General features: G+C 55.7%; 1 protein-coding gene across 1 annotated transcript in view; it reads right to left on the bottom strand.

The window, feature by feature from the left end:
- Positions 1-19014, bottom strand: part of PEPD (peptidase D) — a 113956-nt gene extending 94942 nt beyond the window's left edge. The window contains exons 1-3 of the mRNA XM_024577519.4: positions 18739-19014; positions 8443-8626; positions 6458-6585 (exon numbers count right to left, since the gene is read on the bottom strand). Of these exons, the coding sequence (XP_024433287.2) occupies positions 6458-6585; positions 8443-8626; positions 18739-18755 (329 nt within the window). The 5' untranslated portion in view covers positions 18756-19014. The remainder of the gene's footprint in view (positions 1-6457; positions 6586-8442; positions 8627-18738) is intronic.
- Positions 19015-20709: the final 1695 nt, after the last annotated feature.

Below are 20709 nucleotides of genomic sequence, written 5' to 3'. Positions count from 1 at the left end.
AGCAGAGGTGTCAAACTCCTGCTGTGAATTAACTTTGCACGACCCAGCAGCTTGCACAGCAGAGACGGGACTCGACAGTTAAGTGATCAAAGTGTGGTGCCTCCCCCACACGGCCCGAAGCTCCCAGCACAAGAACTGATGACAAGCACCTTGCCTGGCACTGGAGGCCCGGCTCCAGGCTTACCAGAGAGCGTACTGACCCTTTGCTAGTGAGGGGTGAGTGACTCTCAGCAGAAAGCTGGCGTGGCAGACGTGTACAAAAGCACATGCCAGAAGCAGAAGAGGCAGCACCATCAGCATCAATGCCCTGTGTCCTCAGCAAGTCCCCAAACCACCTCTGGTCCCCAGTCACTTAATCACTTCCATCTGTGACAGGCATAAAAAGCAAACTCCCAAAAGATTCAAACAGTGCCAAGGACCTGCTTTCAAGGCCAACCCCAGTGCCCCCTGTGGACAGGCACCGTGGCATTAGCCTCGGCACTGACTTTCCACCTCCAAGCCCGACAGGGACCCGAACCCTCCCAGCTCACCCAAGTCACCCTGCCAAGGGGTGCCCCAGAAAACATGTTCCTGCCCACCCTGCCTGGGAGTCTTGGCAGTCAGGCCTCAGCAGAGATGTAGGAGACTTGAGACCTGGGAACATTTCTGTGCACTCAGCCTGAAGTCATGATCGTTAACAGTGTGGAACTAGAGGAAGTAGGGGGAGGAGGGGACAAAGGGAAGGCGAGTGCAAGGCAGCTATAATCTGTAGGTGGCCCCGGGGCTGTGTGCTCAACTGTCCACCCCTCACCTACCAGCCACAAGCCATTCCACTTGCCCGGGAGCCAAGCAGCACCAAGAGCCAGCCAGCCGACGCAAGAGCCTCTGCTGCCACCCCAGTGTCCGGGAGGAAGTGCGTGTTGGTGTCACCCCACTAAATGCCCCTTATCCTTCTCTAGAGCTCGGCTAACACGGTCCAGAGCACACACTGGGCTTCAAGGGCCAAAACTCCCCCCTAGCCAGAGGCATGGCTCTGCACAGGAACACCCATCTGACAAACACAACCTGAGAAGGCTGTAGGCGTCTCTTCGCGCACTTGGCACGTCATTCTTTTCTAAAGGGCAGAGATAATTAAGTTTGAATAGTACTTATTTTTCATGTTTTAGAGCTAATTACAGCAAAAACCACTTAAATATCACCCTAAGGAGTAAGTGTGCCAGCCTACCATGTCAAGCCAGTGACAGAAGGCTCGGCAGCCACAATTTGGTGGGGCTATCGGGAGAAGGAGCAGCACGTCTGTCCACATGAGCCCTGCAGAGCTGGCTGGAGGGGTCACCGGGCAGCTATAAACCCGCTGAGAGCCAGGCTGGCGGTGGCCACACAGAGGGCCTGCACCCTGCCCCACGGAGTCTGGGGTCCAGCAGGCCACTTACGCCGGTCCCATCATATGGGGGATCCAAAGAGAAGCAACTGGGCTAGAAAAGGGTGGATCAGCGTGGAAGCGGACCCCACCCCAGAAACGCTCCTTTCAAGTGGGAGGGATAGCACTGGCAGGAGAGAGGACGGAGTGCCCCACTCATGGGGTTGTTTCCTGCAGACGGAGCCGGCGCCCAGGGACCCGGCCCGCCACGCGAGTTCGAGGAGGCCTTTCCTGGCCCTGAGGGTCAGGGCTGAGGCAGCGAGTCCCAACGCCTGTGCGGGGTCTCCAGCGGGAAGGAGACATCATACTAATGCCCATGGTTCGGTTTCTGGAAAACGCAATCGCCAAACACACGTCTGGCCGGCTAGCTGTCCTGTGGCTGATGAGTAAGTCACCGCAAGGTTCCAGCAGTCACTGTCAGAGCCCAGTGGCCACAGCCTGCCTCCCGCTGCAAACAACGCTGCTGCCTTTCAGTCTGCTCTCGCACAGGGCCCCGCGCTTGCTCTGGGACGGCCGTCAGCACCCTTTTCAAGATTCTACCAGCTTGTCAGAGAACAGCAGATCTCTCCGAAGCCATGCAGGTTGCTCCTGGGGACTGCTCCCACGAGTGGACCGCCAGCAGCACTTCTCGGAGAGGCTGGGCAGCGGCAGAGACGGCAGCTCCAGAAGAGCTGATCAAAAAGAGGCCCGTGGTCAGTGGGCCTGGGAGAAGTTCCCGCCTGGGGATCCTGGCAAACCCCTAGCCAGGCCTCAGGCTGCCTGGGACCAGGATCCCCTCGAACCACCAGGGGTAAGAGCCGAAGGAATTCCCTCGGCCCTCCTCATGAAGGCCTGCACCCCCACCAGCGCCTTGAAGACGGAGAGAGACAGAACGAAGCCTCCAGACAGGCTGAGGCAGCCTTGATTCTCATGACCCCAGTGTGTATAGGGTGGGGGGCAGTGGCTGTGAAAAACCACCTACAACACACACCACCCATCCACAGCCCACCCCAATGCACACACGCATCACGCATCACACATCACGCATCACACATCACACATCACAGGTTCCCACCTCAAACAGCAGTGCTCAGGGCCTCAACATGGAGAAATCCACTCACGCCACTCTTGGGTGGTGCCTTCAGTAAGGGAGCACCCTCCTCCCTACATGCCCTAACCCACACTCACTGTTGAGAGCTCCAGGCCTGAGGTCTCAGCCAGGGACAGCAGCAGAATACAACCCAGTTGCAAAGGCTCTAGGAGGGTCCCTCAACTTGGCCCAAAGTTGCTCACCCTCTTTGAGCACTGAAGCTGCCCAGGGTGTTTTCCCACCTGCTCGGAGAATCCAACACCCCAGCAGTCAAAGTGGCCATCCGCCAAACTTGATTCTGACAGAAATGATGGGAAACACTCTCACATCAGAGAGGCAGCAGACTTCTGTAAGCAAAGATTCCAAATAAAACCAAATTTGAAAACTACCACACTCCTATCCCAAAAAAGCCCTGGGCTGAGGAACAGGCCCAGCCCCGGGCTGCCCGTGTGCCCCTCAGCGCCTGGCACCAGGACAGGCTGTTTACGCAGGAAGTGGCAGATCTGGAGATGGAGGTGGTGTTTCCCTGGGCAACTTTATCTGCCAGATGGATTTTCAAAAGCCATCAGATAGAGACTCAAAAGGAAGCTGAGCAGCTGAAGGTCAAATGCTCCGCCTGGTGGGTTTTGATTGTGAAGGTCAGGTAACCCCGTCAGCCTCACTCTTCCCGGGCTCTATGGGTTATGAGAGCACCTGGGAACGGCCACACGTGACCAGATCAGCCGCTTCCCAAGTCCAGCTCCACACGACCAAGCCCTTAGCTACTGCCCTGTTATAGTCATGCTCCTCTCCCCAAGGCTCAGGACAGGAGCCGAGGAGACAGTCACAAGAGAGCAGAGGAAGAGAAAGGCCGCTGTGGACAGCCTGGCCTGCAGGAAACAGAGGCTGAGCTCTCTGCACTAGAGCCCAAAGACGCTTGGGACCACCATGCTCAGTCTGCTGCCCAGACTGCACACGAAGTCTATGGCAGGGAGACCACCCTGAAGAGACATTTGCACCCTCAAAGCTCAGCCACGCCTACATGTCTGCACCAGACACACAGCTGGCTTGGCGAAGCAGGAACAGACTAAAGCAGGACTTGTAGCAGTGGCTCTGAAACCCAGCTGTGGCCACAGTACAGAGCGTTACTCCTGTATCACTGAAGATTCCCTTTCAGAAGGGCCTATGGCTAATAGCCATTCCCTGACCTATCAGGTCCTGGGTATGAACCCTTAACTCAAGTGCCACGTGGCTCCCCAGTTGGTGTCTCTGGTGAGATTTGCTCAGGTTTCCCCCTGAATAGTGGAGTCCCTGAGGCAGGGTCCAGGTTTCTCCTCCCATAACCCTGGAGGATGCCCACCTTCCAGGACCGGCACTCCCCAACTTCTCCCAAGAGCCAGCCCTGCGTAAAGAAGCACACAGACACACAGATGAGGAGATGCACTCAGAGCCCCTCCCTTCCACGACCGTCCGTGCCCACATCTTGGCAGAACCAGGAGGCAGCACCACAGGGAGGCTGAGGGCACGAGCGCCGCCCAGGTTCAGGGGCCCTGGCTACTCCTGGACATGCCCACGGCAGGAGGAGCTGAGGCCAGAGCTGTGTGATCACATCGGAGCACAGGAAGGATTCTGGGAGAATCCTGTTACGGAGACCAGATATAAGATCTCACCAGGAAAGTCTTCACTGCAGCTGTCCCAGTTACAGGGCTTCGTCACAAACCACCCCAACACGAAGGGGGTACGAAACGTCTTCCATGTTCATGGGCTCAGAAGCTCAGGGCGTGGCTCCGAGCCCAGAGAGGAGGACGGCCCCACGGGTCTGGGACCTTGGCAGGAAGACTCGGGGGCTGGGGCTGGTGGTCGCCTGCTCTGGTGGGTGGTGCTCTCCACATGGGTGCGTTTGGGCTTCCTCACAGCATGGCAGAAGCCACAGCGCACTTTAGGGTCCAGCTTCAGAATTCCCACAGCGACCCTGCCTCTTCCACGCATCAAAGCAGTCACTAGGTCCCAAGCAGGAGGGAAAAGATTCCAGCTCTCCATAGGGAATGGCCCCAAATAATGCTGCGGCCACTTCTGGAAATTACAAACTGCCTGTCCCCGGCATCCTCACCACCTCCTTTCAGTGTCACAAACGTAGCCGTCTCCACAATGACCAGTGCCTCATGAGTGGCATGCTGTCAGTTCCACAGAAATGGAATCCGAGGCCCCCAACAGCAGCCAGACCCAGACCAGCTCTGCGGAGAGGCCACACTCAGCTGTCAAGCAAGCTTCCAGCATGCCCAGGCCGTGGGACCTGCACAGGCCACGGGACCTGCACAGGCCACACCGCCACGCTGGGCCCGTTTCCTCTTTAAAACAGGGCAGTCACAAGGATTCAGCCAGGAATAGAAGAAAGGGCACAAGTAAAGGCCACAACAGGATGTGGAGGCAAGAGCTGGGCAAGGCCAGTCTACCTTCTCAGGAGCACCCACAGGTCCTGGCCTGGATCTGCTGAGCTAGCAAGAGGGGAGGCCCCAGATGAATGGACTGATGGGAGCCGGCCCCTGGCAAAACCCAAGGCCGATTTCTCTGCAGGTACAAGACTCACTCTGGTAAGGCAGGCAGTCTACCTCAGAGGCCTCCTGCAGTTCCCCCTCTGCATCCCACCGAGGGCTGGGGCAGTGAGGAGCCTCTGGGGGCTCTCACTGGGCCCTGCTCTGCCATGCCCAGCACCCTGACCCTCCCTCTGGGAAGAAGGCAGCAGACCTCCCAGTGTCCCCGCTAACACCGGCATAGAGGCCTTTGGGAACCTGCTCGTGACACAGCAGAGAAATGTTTATGCCATCTGCCCCAGGGGCCTCTGAGATGCCCAAATCTATGCAGCTGCCCAGCCATCTACCCCAAAGGTCAGCAGGATCAGACATGCGCACTCCCTGCCCTCCTTCCCCAGGGCCAAGCCAGGTAAACACACCGCCAGGAAAGGCCCACTCACTTCTCTTATGCTGCCAGTTCTGCCCAGAGCCAAGTCTTCACAGCAAAGTCAAAGGCTCAGGGCCGGGGATGCTGCCAAGCGAGCTCAGAGCAGAGAAGACAGCGGAAGAGGTACATGCCAGGCCCAAAACGGAGGCTCTGGAGTTGGCACTGGAGGGCCAGTGGAGAAGGGCAGCGCGTGAAGCAGAGGAAGTATAGGGGGCCTGCCCTGGCCCTCTGCACAGAGCATGTCCCTGCAGGAGCCAGGTACCTGTCATTCAAACCAGCCACAGACCCGCCAGCCTACCTGGTAATGAGCGTTCAGGGACTCTAGGCAGTGAAGGCTGCAATTTATACATTCGCCCAGAATAATCACTCTCCAGGCAGAAATGACACACTGGAAGGGGTAAGCATGGAGCGGGGTCCTCTGATCACCTCAAGCGTCCCAGTTAAGTACAGCTTCTGCCTCAGCACCTCTGAGCAGGCAGAAATGGTTCCCAGGACAGGTGGACATGGCCAAGAGCCCTGGAGCTGGCAGGTGCCATTAGTGATGAGGGAGGGACCGCTCAGCAAGGCCCAGGCCTCTGGTCCCACACTTCTCACCCAGCGCTGCCCCATCTCACAGTTGAGCTGGCCAAGGCAGGTTATACATCTGTGGCCCTGCAGCACTTAGCCGAGGCAGGCACACCACAGGCATCCAGTAATGGCCTGCTGTTAGCAACGGGCCTCAGAGAAAGGCCCCAGGTGGGGCCGCCTCCCGTAGATGCCACGCATACATGCTGGTCCACTGGGGCCAAAGCCTCAGGTATTTTCACAAAGCTGGGAATCCTGAATTTCAAGATTAATAAGTAGCACCTCTGAACACACATGAGTGTATGGCTCTGCCTCTGACACCCCCTCCCAACCAAGAGTAGGGGGCTCTGGACCAGAGCAGGCCTTACCACCGACCTGCCCCTCGCTGCTCTCTCCCTCCTCACCATCCACAAGCTGGGCCCTGCACCCCCACCCCTGGCCAGCTGGCGGTCAGCAGGCATGGTCACGTCACCCAGATTGCTCCTTACTTTCCCATCCAAGTAGCATAGTGGTCAGGAAGCCTGGGCACAAACAGGGTGGACTTTCCACTGTCAACGTCAATCATGCCGTAGCAGCCTGGCTCAATGACTCCGAACGCCCAGTGAAAGAAGGACTCCTGTGGTGGGAACAAGGACCAGCTTACCCAGTCAGCAGGACAGAAATGTGAGGTGCAAGGAGGGAGGTGGGGCAGCCAACCGAGCACCCGCCTTCAGGCCCACCACCCTCGAAGACTGACCCCCCAGCCTCACACAGCCCTCCACCTCAGCACTCTGCCCCTACTCCAGCTTTGGGCTGCCTGTCCCTTCCAGGGTTTGGCAGAGGGCAGCCTGGCTGACTTCGAGCTTTCTCTGATGATGCGGGTTTCACACACATGCCCCAGCCCCACCAGCACCCCCGTGTCATTGGCCACACCCCTTGGACCTTTGATAGTGCACACGGGTCGCCGGTACCCACAAGCACCACAGGTTCAGCTCAGTCCTGCCCACGCCGCTCTGCCACCCAAATCTCTCTGCAGCCTCCATGCCCGCAGGCAAGCAAGATGCCACCTTGACTTAGACACCGAGGCCGGACATCCGCACGGAAATGGATTCCTCCACTTGGGACTCCTTACTTCCTTTTCCCACCCCCGGGGCTGCGGATGACTTCAGTGTTTAGCAATAAACACTGAGCTAAAATATCGTTAGAAAGGTATCAAGTGGAGGAGGAGCTCTTCTAAAATTAACCTTGCAGACATCAGCAAGGGAGCCAACAGCTGAATTTAGGAGATTAGTTTTTAAACCACAGAATATGTAAACCTCAAGAGGCATCAAGACAAGTCAGAAAAACTTTAGAGCTCGTCTCTAGCAACCAGGGATTGCAACTTAGGGAACCCTTCCAGCAGAAGGCACTTCCGGTAAAAACGCTGCAATCCCTTCTGGCAGCAGACCACAGCCAGACTACGTCCTGCGGGGTGGACAGTCCAGCTGGGGAGGCCACCCTTGCCACCCCCTCTCCACACTCGGCTCCCCTTCACACTCCCCCACCTCCTCCCTGCTCAGGGTGCTGGATGGAGGTGTCCCCTAGGCCCCGCCTGCCCCCAGGGAGGTTCTGGAGTTCCCAGTGTGTCAGGCCCCAGCTCCGAGCACAGCAGGTTGAAGAAGAAAGCACTAGACTTGGAGTCTGGAGATGGGGTTCTGATTAACCCCAGCTCCACCCTCTGAGCCTCGGTTTCCTCATCTGTAAAGTAGGTTCAATGCTAGGATCAAGGAGAGTGGGGCCAGCTCAGGGCTCCCCCAGTTTTCTCAGGGAGCTCCTCTGTCGAGTGTCCTAGCTCCTGTTTCTGGGAACCGAATTTTGTCAGTGATTCTCAGCCAATGCCACCACCTCCAGGCTAGCTTCCTATAGCTGGGGCATCTGCCACCCCACAGGTTTCCAGAACCTCAAGGAGCCCCTTCCCAGGTGAGGGTCACAGGGTTGGCATTGGCCAGGCCGGGATGAATGCCCGGGCCTCTGGTGCCTGCGTGGCACCCTGCTCACACACTCCCCGCAGGCCTCCACCACCCCAGCCCTCCATGCTGCTAGCGGAAGGACCTGAGCCCTCCCAGCTGCACCTGTCTCAGCCCATGGAAAGCTGCCTGGCCCACCTTCTGCCACCCACACCTGTGGACACCATCCCCCCATCTAGAACACCCACCCCCTGTCAGAATTCACCCTGGCCTTCAGATACCATACCAAATGCTGCCTCTTCCATGATGCTTTGCCTGGTGGCTTCCTTAGGAATATTATCCTTCTGTACTCAGACCTGAGAGCTGAGGCTGCCTGGTGACAGCTCTGCCACCAAAGAAGGTGAGATTTCTGGGTGCCCAGGCCTGGGCCTGCCTTCAGAGCCTCTCAGGATGCCCCAGGAAGCAAAGCTGCCCACGGCCCACCAGGCCGGATGCTGGAGGAGGACACCCAGCCAAAGGAGACCGGGAAGTCACAGGGCTGGGCTCACCTGGCGGAAGAGGACCCCAGTGTCCGTGCAGTAGCGCTGAGTCTCCTCCCCACCCTGCAGCAGCACGACAGAGCCGGCCTGCACGTCCAGGTTCCTTCGCAGACGCTCACACAGGCGCTGCCTGTTCAGGGCGAAGAGAGCCACTGGCACCTTCAGGGTTTCGTTCCCCAGCCAAAAACACGGTCTGCAAAGACAAATGCACACACCACCACACAGGCCTCTGTTAGCACCTCCAAGCACGGCCACCACCAATGGGCAAGCGGGCCAGGCCTGCCATGGAGCCCCCATCAGCATGAGGCTCCTCACAGGGCCTCCCCAGGACCAGAGAGGCTTGTCAAACAGAGCCTCCCCTGCTGTCCCTGAGCACCGGACCACAAGGCGGATGAGGGACAGCTGGGTCTGTCAGAGGGCAAATGAGGCATGTGGAGGGAAAGCCTGTGATCGTGTAAAGATATACTTACTCAACTGCTGCCCCCAAGGAGCCTACATCCATGCCAGAAAACATGCCCTGGACCCCCGCTCAGGCACTGGCATGCTGCCGTCTCCTCTGCAAGTCACAGACCTGGCAGCCAGGGCTGGCTGTTCCTCACCTGGCGAGACACCCACCCACCCCTACACACACACACACACACACACACACACATACACACACACACACGGCACCCAGCGCCAGGCCCTGACCCAGCCCGGGAGTGTGTATGGAATAACCAAGTGGCAAGATGGGCCTGGGAGTGGCAGCCCCAGTGGTGCTAACCTTGAGGAGAGCAGCCCGCAGTGGACGAGCTGCTGAGGCCACATGGGAGGCTGGGCAGAGCCAGGCCTGGCAGAGCAGGTGGGTGTGTACCCCACCTCCAGCCCTGCGCTGGCTTCCCTCCTCACTGAGAAACTCCGAGTATCCTGCCAGCACCACCTTCTTCAGCTGCTCCCACTGAGGCTTCTCCCCCCCCACCCCACGCCTATTCCCTGTGTTGCTCCAGCATCAATTTTCTCCTCGCAGGAGCATTCTCAGCATCCAGACACACAGGAACCTTACATGTCTTGAAAAAATAAAAATAAAAACAATTCCCTTGACCCCCATGCCCCCAGGAGTCTAGTTCTCTCCCTGCTTTGCAGTGAATATCCTCTAAAGAGTCACCTAAGCCCACCATCCCCATGCCCTGGCCCCCCCTTCCCGTGCACTCCTCAATCCACTCCATCAGGTCCCGGCCCACCCCCTCCCTGCACTGCAGCGTTTACAGGCCTGTGGGCGCCCAGGACCCTGAGTAAGGGCCACACTCTCAGGTGAAACCTTGCCCACCCCGGCCCTTCAGGCTCCCTCCCTCCTCACCTCGCCCTCCATGCTGGAGCCCCAGGGCTGTGGCTCACCCCCGTCTTCCATGTGGACAGCTGCAGGAACTCTCAACTGCTCTCTCAGTCCCACCTCCCCTGCCCCCGCCCCCCTCCACAGTTCCAGCTTGCACCCTGCCAGGGGGGCCTTTAAAAATGCAAATCCAAGGCACTCCCCTGCTCAAGCCCCCCAGCTTCCTAGTGCATTCAGGACACAGTGCTCCCTTATGCCCCAGCCCCCCAGCTGCGGGGAGCTGAAAAGCCGGCCCCCACTCTGCCCACAGGCATCTTCTCTCTTCCCGAAACACCTGCCTGCTCCCCCTCAAGGGCCTTTGCTGCTGCTGTTCCCGGTGAGGAGAGCTCTTCTCTCAGTGCTGGCGTCCTGGGCTTTCCCAGGCCTCTGCAGAGACGTGCCTCTTCCCAGAAGCTTTTCCAACAACCCATCCAAACCGTAGCCCCTTTCTTCACTCCTCTCTAGAGCTCGTGTCACTGCCTAAATCACATGTTTACTTGATTGTTGTTTCCCCAAGTAAAATACAAGCTCCAGGAGGGCAGGGACCTCGCCTCCTTCTGAGCACCTAAGGGTGCTGAATGCCTAAGTGCAGGAAGGAAGGGCAGCCCCAGCAGGTGGGGTGGTCCAGGGGGTTGAGGGGGAGTGGAATCAGGCAGGTGCTCTCTGGCCAGTGGGGAGGGTGGGCATGGAGGCTGAGGAAGACGGGAGGCTCAGAGCTGCTGTGAGAGGGGCTCTGCCTGGGACTGCAGTGAGACAGCTGAGCCAGGCACCGGAGCCTCCTCCACTGCACTTGGTCTCACAGAGGCCACGGGCACCTCCTGCACTCCCCTGGCCATGGGGCCCTTGTTGGCAGGGACACTCCTGCACATCTTGGCTCCAATGCCACCTTCTCAGGATGGTCTTCCCTGGCATCCCTCTCCCCTGCCATCCCCACTTGGCACTGGGCTGGGTTTCCTCCACTCTCCCAGCACTGCCCAGGACTTCACCGGAAACCTTCTCCATGCCTCTGGCCTGCGGGTGGGTTTAGCCCGTGGGAGGCACTGCAGGAGACAGGACTGTGGAGACCAGAGGAGGTGAGGAGAGGGGGGAGAACAGACAATCCATTCCCCAGCTCCCTCCCTGGAGGAATCTGGAACTATGATGGCTGGCAGACCCTTCACACAGGGCCACAGTTCCACCAGGCCGCCCTTCCTACAGCACAGCCCTGGACGCTTCCCGACCAGCTTCCCTCCTCTTCCTTCCCAGACTCCCTAAAGCCACCCAGAGCTCTATAAACCACCCCTGCAAGCACCCTCCTCAGTCACCTCTGAGTCAGCTCTGCCAGGTCCCTGGCTGCAAGGGCACACTCCTCTGCTACCACAAATGCGGCCTGTGTTTACCGGGGCTCACCAGTGATGTCCGCTTCCGCCCACCGTGAACCCCACAAACACAGAAACCTGGGTCTGCTCTGCTCACTCTTGTGCGCAGTATCTGGCACCCTGCTTGGCATACAGCAAGTGCTCAATAAATATTTGCTGAGTGAACAACTGTCACAACGTGGGGCCACACACACAGCTGTGCAGAAGTTGTCACATCAGCCTCGGCAGGGCAGGAAGCAGAACCCTCAGGCCCCAGCCAGGCGGCACGGGTGGAGGGGTCATGCACAGCCTACACGTGCTGGCAGGACTAGAGCCTCCCTTCCTTCCCCTCCCCAGCATGGGCCCTCACTCCCCCCCACTCCCCCAGGAAGGTGGACACATGGGGCCAGGGTTCCCTCTCAGTCAGGCCATTTCCTGTCAGGCTCAGCTACAAGGATGAAAGGGCAGAGAAGAGGGCTCCCAAACAGGCTTGCATCCAAGCTGGCCAAGCTGGCAGGAAAGTGTGGCCGCCAGCATCCCTGCAGTGTCCCCGGGGGCTGCCCACACCCTTTCCCTCACTCAGCAAAGCCTATGGAGTAGGTGGGGACAGGGAAGAACCTTGTCTTTATAGAATCCCCAACAGCACAAAGGGAATGACACTGAGGCATAGCTACAGACGGCCCAGCCAAAGGTGCCAGATCCGAAAGGCCTCAACGGCTGAAAATGCCTGACCTCAGCTTCCACAGCCCAGCACTACCCACCTCATCCCCCTCCATTCCTGGCCCCTCTGGCACAGCCTCCCTCCTCAAACACACCAGGTGCCCACTCCACCCCACCGGTGGTGCCTGCCAGCCCTCCACCACCTGGAAGGCTCTCAGAACGGCTAGGCTTCCTCTTGTCTAGAGCCTTCTGCAAGGCCTAAATCCCTCAGGACACCCAGACTGTGGCCTTCTGGCCGGATGGCCAAACAGCCCAGGACAAGAGAGAAAACTTGATGAGGCACCTCTCTGTGAGCGTCAGCTGCTACCACAAGGAATATCTACAGTAAATAGTGCCTGATGTGGTGCGGCTCAGGGAAGGGTAGCCCGGCCCGAGCCACCAGGCAGGCTGCTGAGCTGCAGTCATTCATTCCTGCGGGCACCCCAGAATCAAGGTTCATAGTGATATGCCCTTTGATTTCTTGTGGCACAAGCCAGCCCCCTCAGAGAGAATGTTGGGCCCAGAGCCAATGCACGTGACTTCTCTTTGCAAGTTCAGCATTAGTAAAACATCTCCAACTGGTTCCTGCTAGAACTTTTAACTGGCACCAGAATTTAAAAGGCAAAAGCCAGGTCAACCCCAAATCCAAGCATAGACTTGGTTTCTTGCAGGCAGCTGGGGCTGGCAGACAACGGCTCCCAGGCATCAAACAGTCCCACAGAATAAGCTCTGGTCCCCACAGGCCAGCTAGCCCAGGAAGCTGCCAGTGACCAGGAGGGGGGCAGCCCCCAAGAAAAGGGTGATCCTCCTGCCCCTGTAACCCATTCCCATACCCCCAAATTGTCTCCATCCCCCAAACAGGTACTAAGCCACCTCCTCCTTTGCCTTCAATGGCTACCTGCTAGTGGGGTTCTCACCCAAGGCCCAGGGTCCCCTGGGGATTCAAACACAGAATTTAGGGACTCCATCTATTTGGAAGGGAAAAAACTATCTTTATGTTCTCTAACCCCTCATTCAAATTTCCTTCAATTATTAATGTAAACAGCTAACCACAACAATATCAGCAGTGTGTGACTGTCACAAACAAAAATCACAGGTAGTTTAGCCCTGACTGGTGTGGCTCAGTGGGTTGGGCATCATACTGCAAACTGAACCGTTGCCTGTTCGATTCCCAGTCAGGGCACATGCCTGGGTTTTGGGCCAGGTCCCTAGTTAGGGGCTTGTGAGGGGCAACTGATCAAAGTTTCTCTCCCTCTCTTCTCCTCTCTCTAAAAATAAATAAATAAAATATTTTAAAATTTTAATTATTTTATTTTTAAAGTATATTTATGGATTATGCTATTACAGTTGCCCCAATTTTTCCCCCTTTGTCTTCCAGCAACCCGCCTCCCCCCACCGCCTTTAGTTCATGTCCATGAGTTGTGCATGTAAGTTCTTTGGCTCCTCCATTTCCTATACTGTTCTTAATATCTCCCTGTCAATTTTTACCTACCCCATTATGCTTCTAAATCCCTATGCCTTTTCCTCCATTCTCCCACTTCCCCCTCCCAGCTGATAACCCTCCAAATGATCTCCATATCTATGACTCTATTTCTGTTCTGGTTGTTTGCTTAGTGTGTTTTTGTTTTTTAGATTCGGTTGTTGATGGTTGTGAGTTTATTGACATTTTAATGTTCATAGTTTTGATCTTATTTTTCCTAAATAAGCTTGGTGATGATGAACTACTTTAGCTTTACCTTGTCTGGGAAGCATTTTATCTGCCTTTCCATTCTACATGATAGCTTTGCTGGAGAGAGTCATCTGGGATGTAGGACCTGGCTCTTCATCACTTTGTATAGATCTTGTCATTCCCTGCTTGCCTGCAAAGTTTCTTTTGAGAAATCAGCTGACATTCTTATGGGAACTCCTTTGTAGGTAACTCTGCCTTTCTCTTGCTGCTTTTAAGATTCTCTTTTTTATCTTTAACCTTTTGTATTTTAATTATGATGTGTCTTGGTGTGGACCTCTTTGGGTCCAACTTGTTTGGGACTCTGTGCTTCCTGGACTTGTATGTCTATTTCTTTTGCCTAATTAGGGAAGTTTTCTTTCATTATTATTTTTTCAAGTAAGTTTTCAATTTCTTGCTCTTCCTCTTCTCCTTCTGGTTTCTCTATGATTCAGATGTTGGCCCTTTTGGAGATGTCCCAGATTCTTCTTAAACTCTCCTCGTTTTTTTGAATTCTTGTTTTTTCCTTTTGTTCTGGTTGAATGTTTACTTCTTCCTTATATTCCAACTCATTAACTTGAATCCCAGCTTCCTTCCCTTCACTGTTGGTTTCCTGTGGATTTTTCTTTATTTCCCTTACTAGAGCCTTCATTTCTTCCCTTATGTTTTTGCTGTAGTGAATGAGACTTTTGAGCATTCTGACCGCCAGTGTTTTGAACTCTGCATCTGATAGGTCGGCTATCTCTGCATCGCTGAGTTCTTTTTCTAGGGTTCTGTTCTATTCTTTCATTTGGGCCATATTTCTTTGCCTGCTGATTTTAGCAACCTCCCTGTGTCTGTGTACTAGGTAGGGCCACTTTGATTCTGTTTTAGCGCACCTGTTAAGTCATATGGGGCAGAGCCTTGGGTATTTGCCAGGACGGGTCAACTGTGGTCCCATGTGTGGGAGAGGGATTGAAGAGAGGACAATGCATGCCCTTGCTGGCTGACTTCTGTGGGCTGGCCTGGCCCTCACCCTGTTTTCAGTCACTTCACCCATTTCCCATATGCAACTGGCATCCCTTCAGCTGCTTTCCTGGTGTGCTTCCCAGGGTGGGTGGGTTTGCGTATGTACCGGCAGTTTCTCCCACTGCCCCAGTCCCCACTGGGTTTAGAGCCAAAAGTTATGGGGCTTTATTTTTCCTGGTGCTGAAGCCCTGGGACTGGACTTGCTCACTCACAAGGTGTCCCCTTGATTTTTATCCACCACACGTGAATGTGGGGCTGCCCATTCCACCAGCCTCCACCACCTCACCACCTCTCTGCCCCCGGTTCGTGCAGCCACACCAAGTCCTCTCCGCCACGACTCCCTGTCTGGATGAATATAGCTGCTTTAAATCCTTGGTTGTTTGACTTCTATACAGTTCTGGATGTTTTGGGGGGTGATTTTTCTGGCAGTTCTGGGTATTTTTCATTTTTAAGTTAGTGTTCCTTCTTATGGTTGTGCAATGAGGCTAGGTGTGTCTACCTACGCCTCCACCTTGACCGGAAGCCCCATATAAACAAAATCTTAAAAATCACAGGTATTTTCATATCACATCATCAATGTCACTGTACCTCCAAATATCACTTTTGCTCTCATTATGTCAAAGTTAAGGTGGTTATTAGACCTGCAGCTTTTATTATTTAATGTGTTAATAAAAAAGTATATATTACTATACCACAAATTTATTAACATTTTGATAACTGTATTTCAATATAACTGTTTTTCCCTGTAACCCTCTGCATTTTACTTCATGCATTTTAAAAACATCATGCTCAGAAGGAAGCCAAGGTCTCACTGATGCTCATGCAGTCCACTGCACAGGTAAGGACAAGACTCCTATCCTAGAATGTGAGGCCACTTCTGGATGGGGCCACACTGCCGAGGACCAGTCCGCTTCTTCACCCTCAGCCTCCAGCTCAGGTCCGGCACCAAGCCCACTGGCCGACTTTCAGCGAGGCCAGCCTGCTCAACCTGGTTGGAGGGGCCTCTCAGCAACTGGTCACCAGCTCCCAGCCTGTCTCCTGCTCTCTAGAGGAGGGTTAGAGGGTCTAGGCACAAACAGAGACCAGAGAGCACTCTGGGGAATCTGGACCAAGCCAGGACTCCTCCCACAAACCGACCCCTACCCCAGGCCCCAAGGTCAACCTGATGACTCTTCTCCCGGAGCACAGTGTTCTTATCAGGGTGGGGATGAGCTCTGATCCACAACCTGACTCCCTTAGGTACTTTCTCTCCAGAAGAATGCTGACTCCAGTGTGACCTATGACCCAACAGGCACACACCCAGGGCAGCTCATCTGCCACTTTTCTCTGGGCAAAGGCTCTCTGGGCAGCAGCTACCTGGGAGCCACTCACTTAAGGAATTAAAGATATTTCTTCATCCTACTAAAAATTCTATCCCTCTCCCACCCATAACTCCTTTCCTCAATTTCTGAGAGCTTTCTGGAAAGCGAGAGGGCATGTTGGGCTGATTTAGAGTAAATCCCCATTTTCTTCATTCACCATCATGTCACTCAGCATCAATCACAGGGTGGCTACAAATTGAACTGGTCCCTGGGCTCCAAGGATGCCAGCAGAGGCATGAAGGCCAACAAGCCCTCGCTCAGCCATGAGGAGCAGGCATGCAGACGTGAGAAAGCATCCGGCCATCAGGCAAAACTGGGACTCTCTGGGGCTCTGAGCAGGGAGTCTTTACTGGAGGTTGCGGGGCGGGGGGGCGTGTCAGGAAAGGCTTCTAGGACAGAAACCATCTGAGCTGGTCCTGCAAGTATGTGAACAATTATGTCAGAGAACAAGGACACTCCAGGGCTAGCAGGCTGAGCAGGCAAAGGGAAGAGGAGAAAGGAAATATCTGTGTGGAGGAGCAGATGCAGGAAGGTCTGGCTGCAGTGTAGAAGGTTCAACTCTGTCCACGGAAAGCTCAAAACATGGCTCAAGGAGAAGGCAGGGCTTCCTCCCACCAAGTGCCACAGGATGGGGTAGGGAGTGGCCTCAAGCAGACCTCTGGGGGCTGTGGGACTCTCTGTCTCAGACTGGAAGTCCCTGCCTGGACAGAGCAGGATCAACCCTGACACACTCCCCAGAGGATATTTCAAGTTTCTAGTTGAATCTGATATGCTAGCTTAGGGCTCCCAAAATCACATTTCAGCATACCCCAGTCAGCAGGGACTCTCATGGCCTCCCCTGGCCCAGGCTCTGGTAAGACCCTATATACCACCAAATCAGACTTCCAGGGAGTCCGTGACCATGACTTCATGGTGTGGTACTTCATTATGCCTGACTAACTGATCTGTCCTATACCAAGCTTTGCTGGAAACACACTTACAACTTCCTTCCCTTAAGGAAGATGGTGGGGCTTGACCTCAGGCTCCAGGTCCAGCAGGGCAGCCCCACGTACCAGCTTGGAATGGGTCTTGCCAAGGAGGCCCTGTCAAGCTCTGGAAGCTCCCCGCACCTGTCAAGCTCAGGTCTCCCTTCAGAAGCACACCTCTCCTAGAGTTCTAACACTCTGTTTTACCCTTTTACCCCACCCACCCCTTGCCCATACCATCCCAGAGCCCAGAGAATCAGCTTTGCTATAAGATCTGGCCTTCTAGCCCTGACTGGTGTCTCAGTGGATTGAGTGTCAGCCTGTGAACCAAAGGGTCGCCAGTCCAATTCCCGGTTGGCCAGCCTGACTTCTCTGTATGTTTGGGAGAGCAGCAAGCCTCAGACCAGCATGGACCCCTGAAGCCAAATGCAGCCTCTAGAACTCCCTGTGACCACCTGTCCGGCCCAGATATCAGGGTAACAGATCCACACCCAGGCACTGGCCTACACCTACCGCTTACTCTGCTCTATAAAACAGAGTCACAGTCTGGGTTCAAGGATCTGACCTTGGTTTCCTTGACACTCTGGGACTTTGCACACACAGTTCTCTGCCTCAGGGGTGAAGCCCACCCACTCTCCCCTGAGCTTAGAACCTATGTCCCTCCATGGCACATACCAAGACCAGAGGCAGGCAGATGGATGACAGAGTCCCACATGCCCATCTGCCCCAGTGGCCTGTGAACAAACACCTAAGGGTAGGCTCAGGACTGTTTCTGGAATGCAGCGGATGCCACTATATGTTTGGTCTGTATGTCCTAGCCCTTCCAACCTTGAGGACCAATAGAGGAGGCCACTTTCAATTTTCATTCTCCCTAAAAAGACACACTCAGCCTACCAGTTCCCCCATTCTGACCTTAGCTCCCAGCCTTGCATCTGGAGTTCTCCCTCTCCTAGCACTGGCCCTCCTTGCCCCAGCATCACCAGGCCCATGTGCTGTCCCCCTCCCCCTGAACTCACACACAGCCCCAAACAGTGATCATCTAACAAGCACATCTGAGCAGATTAAAACCCTGAGGGCTCCAGGCCCTCAGGACAAAGTCTGAAGAAGCCATCCAGGGCACCACACCCTCCAGCATGGAGACACACCCCTCTCTCCTGTCCCCAGAACAAGCTAACCTTTGCTCAAATGTTCCCTCATCTGGGACTCTATCTCTAATGCTTCATTGACCCTATCTATCCATACTCTCCCCCACTAGGGCCACTCACTCATCCGTTCATGCAGTAGAATTTATGAAACACCTGCTGTGTGCAAAAAACTGTACTGGTGCAGCCCAGGAGTGAACCAGAGAAATGCCCTGACCTTACATTCTAAATGGGAAGACAAGAAGCAAGTGTACTATATACTTTATCAAGTGCTGAGAAGGGCTGTAAAAAGTGGAATAGGTACTTGGGCAAGGCTTCTCTTTAGAGGGGACATTTGGGCCCTGAAGGAAGTGGGGAGAGCTCCGCTGTGGAAGAGATTCCAAGCCCATCTCAAACACTGCCACCTCCCTGGCGCGCCCAGGGCCCCCGTGCCCTGGCAACGCGCTGAGTTCTTATCTGAGGGTCGTGGCCGTGTACACGCGGGTCGACCCGAGCCCTTCGCCTCGGCCTCACAATGCGGGGGAAGGCCCCCGGCGCCGGCCCATGGGTAGCGGGGAGGGGAGCTGCGGGCACAGCGTGGCGCCTGGTTCAGAAGGCGCAGCTAGCTGCCAAGAGTGAAGACGCGCGCTGTACGCAGCCGCCCAGAGCGCCTGCAGGGACTGTCACCCACTGTCCAGCTAGGAGCCCAGGTCCCCTCTCCACGCCACCAGGCAAAGGCCAGGGACTGGAGCAGCACTCACCCAGCGGTAGTGGCCATGTTCAACCGGCTCCGGCGTCACGTGAAGTGCAGTGTCAGCTGAACCACCACCACCACCCGTCCCCCTTCGGGGGGCGGGGCCTGGGCGGGGTCGGAGGCAGGAGTCCCTGACCCGACTCCTCTAGCGCCAGGCCCCTCAGAACCAAGAGAGGAGGGGCAGGAGGGTCTAACTACCCAAAGACTTCCTGCTGCAGGCGAGGGGCGGGGCCGGGATGGCTGGGCGGAGCTCTTTCTATAACAGGAAGGCTTGTCCTGAGGCAGTAGATACTTGCTTCTGCAGCCCCGGATCTGGCGTCTCAGCCCGTCCTGGAAAGGACACCCTGGTACAGGGAGACTCTGACCCAAGCTAGTGGTGGGGCAGAGGTGACAGCTATTGCTTAAGGAGGGAAATGGCTTGAGCAGAGGCCGGGGCAATTGGAGTAAAGCAAAAGTTCAGCGTCCGGGAGAGAGGGTGTGGGAGTGAGAGGTGTGGCCTTAGACCTGGTAATCTCAGGCTGGGGAATTGCCTGGTAGGACCTTTCCAAGCTCCCTCAGCTGCAGGGTGGAGAAGGACCTGAAGGCAAGGCGGCAGTGAGGATCTCTGGGGAGAAGTAGGCTGTGGAGAGCACAGTTCAGGAGGGAGTGTCTACCAGAGGGCACCCCCTCGGCACTGCTGGGCACTGGTGTAAGGTGCACGGTCCTCCAGAGAGTTGGGTGGAGGGGTCATGGGAGGGGGATGGGAAATAGATGTTCTAGGAGAGCAACCTGGGCTACAGGTGCCTGAGAATAATAGTAATACTACCATCTGCTGTGCCCCAATGCTTTGCAAATGTTAGCTCTTTGAATCCTCACAGCAGCCCTGTGAGGGAGGCTCTGTCCTGAATGCCATTTTACTGAGGCCCAGAGAGGTTGATATGTAGCCCGAGCTCACACAGAGGCTGAGTTCATGCAGTCAGTCAAACCCCGGAGTCATGACTCACACTGGTTCTGTGAAGGAAGGGAGCCCAGTCCTGGGGGGCAGGTACTGCTGGGGTCCTGCCATAGGATGGTATGCAAATATGTGTGGACAGGAGGTGGGTCCTAGCGCATACCCCTGACCCTGGGCTCCTGACACTGGCCCTCAGCTGTTTCAGAGCTGAAAGTGCTGCCTTCCCCTCACAGCTTTGTCCTCTTTGGCTATGCCACGGGCTAACGGTGCCTGGATATTTGCTCAGGAAAGTCTCCAGCACTCCCCCGAGGTGGGTTCCATTAGCTCCCACCTGACAGATGAGAAGACCAGGGATGGTGCTGGGACTGGAAGTGGCCATGTGGTGGCACCCACTCTGCTTATGGTCTGGTTGATTCCTCCCCCAATTTAAGGGGCCCGCTCTCTTCCCAGCTTCGGGAGACAAACAGCAGTTGCTTCTCCATCTCATTGCCCCTGCATTCTCATCTGGATAAAGAAACAAGCCCTTCAACCAGAAGCTAGCTATCAGCTCTGAGTATTTCTTAATGGGAACAAGAAGTTATTATTCCAAATCCACAAAAGGATAGGCGGAGAGCACTTACCAAGTGGAGCGCTCTCATTTGCGAGCAGTAATAGGAGGCCCTGCCCGTGACTCCTGCCCGGCCAGTCCTGTCTGGACCATGGGCCTGTCTCACTGCTGTTCCGTGAGCCTGGCACAGAGGGTTGCCCCCCCAGCACCTCTCCCCATCAGAGCTCTGGCAGGGGCCCAGGACAAGTGGCCCTGGGAGCAGGAGAAGATTGCATAGTTACTCATGCAGGGCAGGCCCTGGACACTGCTGGGAGCCAGAAGGCAATTGGGGAAAGATTGATTCTGGAGAGTTGGAGCGGGAGTGTATAAATCATCAAGAGAGAGGCAGGCAACACACTCAGGCATCGTGCGGGATACCTCTGAGGTCACAGGCCCGTGGCTGAAACAGTCTCCCCGCTAGCTGGGAGGTGTCTGTGCTCAGTGGACCCAGTGGTCAGAGC

This window comes from Desmodus rotundus, chromosome 12, assembly GCF_022682495.2.
Source record: "Desmodus rotundus isolate HL8 chromosome 12, HLdesRot8A.1, whole genome shotgun sequence".
Taxonomy (NCBI): Eukaryota; Metazoa; Chordata; class Mammalia; order Chiroptera; family Phyllostomidae; genus Desmodus; species Desmodus rotundus.
This window is presented reverse-complemented; position numbering and strand designations above follow the sequence as displayed.